Genomic DNA, 9,745 nt, shown 5'->3' with positions numbered 1-9,745 from the left:
GAATCTAGTTTAGAAATGGTATATTTCAGAATATATTGGAATTCCAAATGGCCATGTTCGTCCGGTGAAAACCTATAGGCCTACAACTATAGTGTGTTCTGGAAATTAGTTCCGCTACAATCCAGAAACATTAAAGCAATGAGACCGGAACCAGTGAATAATCTTTATTTAAACACTGCGATATGGATATGTGAGTGAGATTTTAGCATAGTTTGGTTACACACACGCCTTTACTCTTTCGAAGAGAATAAAATCAGGTATTACGTGTTTTTTTGGAGTGAAGTTTTATGAACTTCATAATGGGTGGAGCTACAATGGGCTGTCAGTTTCTTACTCGGTTGAATCACTGTTGTTTTTACTCCCCACAGAGAACAATGATTGGTTAAAATCAGCGATTCACTGACAGCAGTGGTTGTTTCGTCTATTTGTTGTTTTTTTATTGAAGTCTCACTCCGCCGTCGGTGCTGTTCAGTAGCGTGTACAGCAGAACTACCGTTTTCTACACAATACCAGGGGACTACAGGTCACAAGACGCCTCATTTTGCACCTGGCGGCATAGTATTATCACAGAGTAAACACACCCACCTGTTAAGAGGCCAAAAAAAGAAAGAAAAAAAAAAACCGAACGTTTACAGTTGCTATGGAGACACTCCTGGTTGCACTAGTGGGCACCAGTACCACAACGCCAACTTTATCTGCATTATAATAGCTCATTAAACACGGATATAATAAAACCTCAGTGAGATATTTAAGAAAAAAGAATAAACAGGGTGTGGATTGAGAATGAGTGAGCAGACGCAAGATTATTGCGGGTGTGTAGCAACTTCTCGGATTGGACTAGTACACCATCAGATGTTTGGCAGTATGATTATTGCCAGAACACATCCATAATACAAGTGGATGGTCCACACGGGGTGACCATTAACCAGCATCATCTGTAATTCAATGCCTTTCATTCATGGCAGAGGGCATGTTCCCATTGTTGATTGTCAGCTTTACACCAGCTGGTTTCTGAGCCAAATTAGTATACAACACCACAGTTTATAGGGTACACCTAGTTGGTCATTGCCATAGTTACAGCTATCTACATAAAAATCTAGCCCTTCTTTCCAATTATCTCACAATTCTTTGAGTTATGTATCTTGATGGTGGCAGTCAGGTGCTCGTACCTTTACCTCAAGTGGTGAAATTCACTTTTGTAAGTCGCTTTGGCTGAAAGCTTCAGCCAAAAGACAACATTTTAAATTGAACATCTCCCACAGGCTTCTGGCTGTACATGTTCTGTGTCTGCCCAACCGACATCAACTCTGCTGTGGTGCTGTTCCAGGCTGGTAGCCAGGCAAATTACGGTATTCACTAGCGGACTCAGTGAGGGCCTTCAGTGCAGCACCCACACTTTAGGGGCAGTGTTCCGCACCCCTTACCTGTGCAGGTGTGGGTGGCACATTGGCAACTCAAGGAGAGGCACAACAGGCAATGCCAATTTGGGGAGGAGGAAACGGGGTGGAGGGAATTGTTTAAACATTAAATGGGGGGGGGGGGGGGGGGGGGGGGTGAAGGATAAGAAACTCTTATCCAGCATGACTTTTAAAAAAAATGTACAATCCATTCATACAGCTGGATATATATTGAAGGAATTCAGATTAAACGCTGTGCTCAACTGCAGTGCCCTACCTGGGAATCAATCCAGCAACCTTAATGGTACAAGCCCAGTACCCTAACCATTATACTACACTACCACTCCTGTTCAAAAGCTCTGTTCACATTCTGCCCCCCAAAAAATAAAAGCTACCACTGTTTGTTCACATGTGAGGACACCTCCGGTTTCATGAAATTAAATGGGAACAAAAATGTGGGGACGACAGGCTGCCATAGGCTGACAAAAAAAGGAGTCAAATGCAATTAAAATGGCTGCTGTGGTATCTATGGTGAGCAGAAAAAGAGCACACTTCACAATGTTGACAAAGACAGGCTCAGTTACACTTACAGCTGAGGCTCTTGGGAAAAGGTCTTGTAAGAGGGGTTGATGGGAAGCGAGTTTCAGAGCTTGTGGTTGCCGGGTTACATTTAACCAAGTCTAGATAAAGGTTATGCCATGACAGTTACGCAATAAGCCACAAAGCAATCTGTACAGCCAGAGAAGATAACAGTTCTGCAAATAAAAAGTAATCTGTAGAGATTCACTGCCAGTCATTCTGAATTGACTTGGAAACATTCATTAAAAGATGGTTTGTAATAAAAAAATAAAAAAACTGCATTGTCATTTTCAATATTGCCAGTGAACAGACCCCATAAAAGTCATAAAAAAAACCAGACCTAAAAGGTTAATGGCTACCGCAGGTAAATTGGCCAGCTTTTACAGCACATACTCTTTTCTGCAGTTTTGTCTATATTCAAAGCCAGCTCATTCACATTAGGCCTCTACTAACACACCCTTGTGACTTTGAAGTTGCGAACAGATGCTTGTTAAGGGTGATCCAAGTGTTAGCCTGCTGCACCCAAGTGGACAATTGAGGTAGAGCAGCTTTAACAGAAGCACACTTTTGAAGTACAGCCTGTTTAGGTATACGCACGAGTACTGCCTCCTTAAATAATCTTGATAATCTTGACTTTTATCCCCCTCTATATGCAATTAATTTTTCTCCCATGAAAAGCAGAAGCCAGTTTAACTGATGAAACATTACATGACATGACAGCACAATGACACCTTCCACTACGAGGAAATATTTCAGCTCTTCCTTGTGTTAAATGTTTATTTTCACCACAGGCAAAGGCAATAGTAACCGTCTCCCTCGTACGGGGCTGACAGACAGACAGACAAGACAGACAGAGCCAATCAGCAGGGCCACGCTTCCAGCCTAACGACCGCCGCTCTTAAACATGGAGACGGACGGCCGGACGCCCTTGGGAGGGCGGGGCTACCGTGATGGGCATGGTCAGGCTCTAAGCCAGTGCGAGTTCAGTCTGAGGTTGAGAGCCCGCCTCCCCTGCCCCGCCCCTTCTGCCCAGAGACCTCTTCATATTGTGGCACTAAAGGACAATTTTCTTCCAATTATGTGAAATCTTCCACTGTGTATAAAAAAACAATGGGGAGGGGGAAAAAGAGAAACGGGGCATATGATTGGATGAACGGGACGAGGGTGGGGCTTTACTCCAGCACCACAGTGCCCCCTGCTGCCTCCAGCGCTGCCTTCAGCTTCTCAGCCTCGTCTTTGGACACATTTGTCCGGATCTGCTGGGGTAGGGACTCCACCAGCTTCTTTGCCTGCAACGGGAGGCAGGGAGTTAGCGGGAGAGAGCAAGGGCACCATTACAGCAGTACTTCATACAGTAAGCAAACCCAATGTGCACAGTAGACACTCTGATACAAGTGACTTGCACAGATAGCGTTTTTTTTATTTATTTATTTATTTTTAAAACATATAAACCCTTTATACCACTGGATATTCAGGTTGGGTATCTTGCCCAGTGATACAATGGCAGCGTCCCAGCTGGAATTCGAACCCACAACCCTTGAGTTACAAGTACAGTACCCTAACCATTACACTACACCACCACCATAATAATAATAATAATAATAATAATAATAATAATAATAATAAATGTTATAACTGGCTTTCTTTCGTTTTATTCTATTTTGATATGCTATTCTTCACCTGTAATCTTCAGAATCTTACCATCATCTGAGCTGACACAGACTGACAGACAGGCAGACAGATCCCTGGCGTTAAGACAGACATACAGACAGAGGACAGACAGACAGAGCAAGCACTGGTGTCGACACAGACAGACAGAGTGTTGGCGTTAACACAGACAGACAGACAGAGCAAATGCTGTACCTGTACGAGGTTGAGGCCCTGTATGCAGTTCTTCACTTCCTTGATCAGTTTGACTTTATCTGCTGCTTTCAGTTCTGTCAGCTTCACTGTGAAGTGAGTCTGCTCCTTCTTCACTGGAACCTCTTCCTCCTCCACGGCCTGGATTCACATGCGCACACACAAGGAGAAATATGCAAAACACAAGCAAAGTTCAAGAGTGAAGATGTATACATAACCATAATGCTCATAAAACACAGATAAATCACACATGCATATAAACAGCCTCACCTCCATCTTGAATGAGATCACACACATCATCAGTAGCGGGTAGAAAAAAGTTATGCAGAACACTAATTACATGCTGCGTAAAACCTACATGCACATAAACAGCCATCACAGATACATCACACACAAACAGACACATCATTTGCACACCTACAAACAGCAACCCGTATACACCAACAGAGGGGCGGGGAACAGGAAGAGACTTACCTGGACGGCAGGTGCGGCAGCTGTTGCCATGGCTCCCATGGGCATCATGCCCACATCCTGGATATTCAGTGTTTTCTGGAGGGGGAGTGGAGTTTTTACAGGGGGCACATCAAACCACCCTCTGACCAACAGCCTCTCAGCACTACAGCCTCAAGACCTAAAGGCCCCCGTTGTGGCCCTCAACGTGCCTGAGCAAAAAGGAAGCAGTACACACACTGTTTACGCTCCTGAGCAGCGTGAATTTATGAACACCAGAAAGACCGTCTGATGAAGAGCCATTAGGCTGGAAACGTTACTTGGGAGAATGTACAGTGTGGGAACTCTTCCTTTTTACTTTTTACATTTTTCAGTTCGGCACCTGTCTGGGTTTTCTGTACAATAAACATTGTGTGGATTGTGTTTATTTAAATTTGCTGATATTCACCTGCTCTTATTGTTGTTCTAAAGCTCTTAGACAATGCAACCAAGTTTTGGACCAAGAGACACAGACACCGCCCGTGAAAGGCTGCAGTAACTTGCAGTTTAAATTACAGGTCTAGCTATGCCTAGAGCTAAAGTGATGCATGCGCTTTGTACTCTCAATAACATTAGCCTCTCTACACCTTTGCTATATAAATATTAGCAGCGATTCAAGTGCATAGGGTACACTGTTTCTACAAGGGCCAGCTTCTGGAGGGTAACCAGGGTAATGGGGTAATGAGGATCAGAGGTGGGATGAGTTTATACATGCATCATAATTATTAAATTTCTCCCTTTTCACCCCCCTGCTGGAGTTGTTCTTCTGTATTTCATGTGCCTGATTTCTTTGATAATAAAAAAAAGTCACCACTTTTGGCAAAACGATCCCATTCAAAAAGAGGGCACAGTTACCCGAAAAAACAACAGAAACTCATATTACTAGCAAGGAATTTCATTTAAGCTTGGGGGTCACATTAACCATATCTCTTCATGAGGGAAAACAATTCTAGTCACATTATTTCTATGTGCATCTGACTGTAGCTTTTACTGAGCAGAAAAATTCTAGTCACATTATTTCTGTGCATCTGACGGTAGCTTTTAATAAGCAGAATAATTCTGGTCACATTACTTCTATGTGCATATGACTGTAGCTTTTAATGAGCAGAAAAATTCTAGTAACACTATTTCTATGCTGTGGCTCCGCCCCCCGCAGCAGTGCTGTACCTTGAGCAGCTCATTGAGGTCAGACACCTCCAGCAGCGTGAGACTGGCGATGTCACTGACCAGCTGCTGGATTTTGGGGGAGTAGCTCTTTGGCGCGCCGTCCAGTGGGGGGGCAGCGATGGTGTCGGACGGACAGGCAGAGCTGGTCTTCAGCGCCCTCAGTCCACACACCAAGGGCGTCCTTGCAGCCCGTCTGGGGAGAGAGCGGGGCTCATCTTCATCATCATCATCACCATCATTATCACTACAACTGACTGGCCTTGGAGTTCTCATTCTCCCAGCCAATGGAAGTCCAGACTATTTGGTCTCAACCTCGCCTGGCTATTAAATATAGTGGTTTGAAGCAAACCGGAGAGGATGAGATTACAATTTTCTTGGGTCAAGATTCCACATAAAACACACAGAGGACTGATGGGGAAGGCCTGAGCCCAACACAGATTTGAAGTACTGGCAATGTCTATGCAAAGGGCTTCATCAAGTTTCAATTATTCAAACCAGGGGAAACGAGGATACATTTTAAATGGGAAGATATCCATCCCAAAATTATGGGAATTAATATAGAGTTGGTGCACCCTTTGTTGCTATAACAACCTCCACTCTTCTGGGAAGGCTTTATACTAGACGTTGGAGCACTGTTGCAGGGATTTGCTTCAATTCAGCCAGAAGTTCATTAGTGAGGTTGGGCACTGTTTAGGCCTGGCTTGCAGTTGGCTTTCCAATTGATCCCAAAGGTGTTGGTTGGGGTTGAGGTCAAGGCTCTGTGCAGGCGAGTCAAGTTATTCCACACCATTCTCAACAAAACCATTTCTATATGGACCTCCCTATGTGCCCAGGGGCATTGTCATGCTGAAACAGGAAAAGGCCTTCCCATAACTGTTGGGGAAGCACAGAATCATCTCGAATGTGACTATATGCTGCAGCATTACGATTTTCCTTCACTGGAACTAAGGGGCTTAGCCCACATCACGAAAAACAGCCCCAGATAAAGGGGTGTCCAGAAACAATTGGTCATATAGTGTATGTGTGTTTGAATGCTTCTAGTGTATGTGTTATGCGTGTTTGTATGGGTTTATGTATCCACTGGCTGCACAAAGAATTTCCCTTTGGGGAAAATTAAGCTGAAGTTGAAGAGTGGGGCAATCTGGAGCATTGGCAGTGGCCAGTTTGAAGTACTAATACAATAAATCTGAACTGGTGGCTTTGTAGCTGTTGGGCTCATATCACACATATATGAGACTGCTTACGGGGAAGAGGAGGTGAGGGAGAAAGAGTAAGAGGAATGGTTTAGCACTAACAGTATTGCTCCTGGACTGGTTTCTTGTCAGGACTGAGCCCTTAACTTACTGACCTTATAAATCACTGACTCAGGCCACTGAAAACAGACCCGTCACTGCTGTCACCTGAAAGCACTGGCACTTGACACAGAGTAACTGGGTAGGCGTGAGCCAGCATTAGCCCAGTAGCAGCAACTGGGGCTCGGTCTCGTTTCGAGCCTTGCTCTCAAACTGTTCTCGTGTTAGGACAGGACAGGCCCTGCTGGTGAATAATCAGGGCTAGCAGAGACACAAATATCGCTCAGCATTATCAGTAAAGGTCTGCCAAGACCGGAGAGGGGCAGACACTTGATTCTCCATTGTCAGACCCTGGTTTGGACCAATCACTGGTTTGCAAGGTCTGCAGGCCAAAAACTAGCACAGGTCTTAGAATGAAGGCTTCCCCTTTAATATCTGAACTGCTTAAATGTGTCAGACAAGTAGATGATTTGGCTTTATTTAGTTTAAATTCCAAGGATACACCATAATTAAAAACGCCGTATATTAAACGAGGATTATAAACACTTGTTCAGAACAAAACAAAAAAGATAAAGCTAACTAAAAGCGAATTTGCTAACTTTAACTAGCTAGCCACCACAATGTTTACGTGGCGTAGCCCTGGGTAATAAGTCTGTTCATGTCTACAGGACCGGCGTTCTGTTCCAGCAATCAGACATTTGTACTGATACGAGAAGCCATAGGGCAGTCAGTATTATTACTGCTCTATGGCTTCTCGTATAAATACAAATGTGTGATTGCTGGAACGGGCCGCCGGTTCACCCACGTAGTCGACCAGTTCTCATCAGCAAGCAAACGTTCGCTCCACAGCATTTCCGCAAGGCAACAAGCTAGTTAGCTAGCCATCAAGGAACAGTGGTGCAAATTTGAATGAACACTGGTTACATTAAATGGCTACTCGCATTCTCCACTTCAGTGCCACGATAACGACAATCATCGTCCCACTTTAGGCTGCTGCTCACATTTGCAAAAAAAGCTCAACTGGATAGCAATTATCTCACTGTCCTTGAGTACTGGTACAGAATGCCGCACCGGCGGTTCCGTTATGTCACAGGTTCGGGTTCACTCCGGCTTACCGTTGCGTCTGTGCTGCGATGCGCAGCGCGGTCCGGATACAGTGTCGAGTGCAGTACATATTTGTTATATATGGTTTGTGATATTTCTTGGTTTTGGGATCCTTGGTCCGTTTCTGCCTCCCTAACAGTCAGTTAGTCTGACACTCACGCAGCACATGTCTTCCTCCAGTTTTCACTCACTGACCTACCCACAATGCACCGCGCACCCTTCAAAATGCAACTTTATTAACACAGACATTGGGGAGAAGATATGTCAAGAAAATGTATAAAAAGAAATGGCAATTATGATTTACAAAGATGTGGTTTCGTTTAGAAAAAAAAAATTAAATCTGGATCAAGTTATATGCAGAACCCTTTAAGTATATATGAAAATATATTTTATTGTTGACGTTGGGATAAATTTAATCATTTCATGTCGTTTTCCCCATCGAATTAAACTGCACGTTATCGCTTTTTCTCATAGCCTGCCATTATTTTTCATTCGCCTTTTTTATTTGGGGAGGAGTGTGGGACACAACTGTTGCATTCCATCAAACATTAGCCAGTCATTTAGTCAAAATGTACACCACGTACCTAAACAAGAAAGCCAGGGGGGCTGGCCCTACTAGGCTAGCGTGGAACCCACTGAACTGTGGTGGAATCCTCTTAAACAGGTAATCCCAGGCTGTGCCGGCCGACAGATCAGAGGCATAGATTTGGTGGGGAACAGACAGGAGATTTTTCACCCCCAATATTTCCATATGAATTGGTCCCTAAACTCTCAGCCTAGCGAATATGTTTGTAGGACTTTACGTTTGACCACGCGAGACAAGGTGATCCAGAAGTCCCTTTACACCAAAGTTCAAACCTACACCCACGGAACAGCTAGATCGTTAAGAAACTGAAGCCTGTTTGTTCGCCATATCCCTCAGGTCAGAAATAACTGCACGCTTGGTGTATATAGATGTCCTTACTACGTTCAGACCAGAGCAATATATTTAACTCTGCTCACGAAGGCATGCCTCGCGACCTCGTTCGCCCTTTGCTGGAATGTAAATCTGATAAAACGGGAGTCGATGGCTTTCGCCTTTCTGCATATTCACTCAAGTTCTTTTTATATGCATCTACTGCAGAGAAATTGTGGGTGGGTGGGGTTCGCTCTTTTTTCCTGTAAAATTCCAAAGTATTTATGTCTCATAATACAATTCAGTACTTTAATGGTTCCGCCAGTTTGTGGTGTGCGTATCAAAACATTTGCCCGGCCAGTCGAGTCCTAGTTTTTGCTGTGTTAGTTTAACCCAGTATGGACAAAGATACTGGTTTGGATATTCGGATTCAACCTCGCCTGCGGTGATAGGCTTCACGGAACTGTAGGAAACTGGTTTGGATCACGTGCAATTTCACGGTGCATCCGATAACTGGCCCTGTGTATGTGTACCAGTGATTACAGTGGAAATAAATACATTATTATTATTATTATTATGGGAAAAAGCTATCTTTCAGCAGATGCTCTTATCCAGAGCAACTTTATTCTGTCTACACACTAGAACACAAACGGTAGAAAGACGCATCCTCAGTCTTCATCAACTATGCAAAATCCAACTCGCCTTCACCATTAACATATATCACCTCATAATAATTTCAACATTATGTGTTCACGTGTAACAGTTCACTTGTTTCAGTGAATGGGAAAAAGAAAAATAATTAATACCCTTTGGCCATTTAGCAAATATTTTAACCAAAGCAACTTAAAAAACTTACGTCCTTTTCACAAACAATATTTTGCTGCTGGATTATAAAATGGATAGTTTACTGAAGCAACTGAGGTCAAGTAACTTGCTCAAGGGTGCCCCAGCTGGGGATCAAA

At 43.8% G+C, this 9,745-nt stretch overlaps 1 protein-coding gene across 2 annotated transcripts; it reads right to left on the bottom strand.

Annotated features, from left to right (window-relative positions):
- Positions 1 to 2,721: 2,721 nt before the first annotated feature.
- On the bottom strand, positions 2,722 to 8,114 carry mrpl12 (mitochondrial ribosomal protein L12). 2 transcript variants are annotated; one of them, XM_035406251.1, is made up of 6 exons: positions 7,900 to 8,114; positions 5,493 to 5,685; positions 4,311 to 4,385; positions 4,107 to 4,112; positions 3,840 to 3,977; positions 2,722 to 3,265 (listed from the first exon to the last, which is right to left on the bottom strand). In XM_035406251.1, exons 1-6 carry the CDS (start codon positions 7,956 to 7,958, stop codon positions 3,149 to 3,151), a joined length of 588 nt encoding a protein of 195 aa, XP_035262142.1. In that variant the 5' UTR covers positions 7,959 to 8,114; the 3' UTR covers positions 2,722 to 3,148. The 2 variants fall into 2 exon arrangements, with proteins under 2 accessions (XP_035262142.1, XP_035262143.1); XM_035406252.1 differs by lacking the exon at positions 4,107 to 4,112 and having other exon boundaries at positions 7,900 to 8,112.
- Between the last annotated feature and the right edge of the window lie 1,631 nt (positions 8,115 to 9,745).

Source organism: Anguilla anguilla, chromosome 2 (assembly GCF_013347855.1).
Source record: "Anguilla anguilla isolate fAngAng1 chromosome 2, fAngAng1.pri, whole genome shotgun sequence".
In the NCBI taxonomy this organism is placed as follows: Eukaryota; Metazoa; Chordata; class Actinopteri; order Anguilliformes; family Anguillidae; genus Anguilla; species Anguilla anguilla.
The sequence above is the reverse complement of the archived record's forward strand: the minus strand, read 5'-3'. Positions and strand labels throughout refer to the sequence as shown.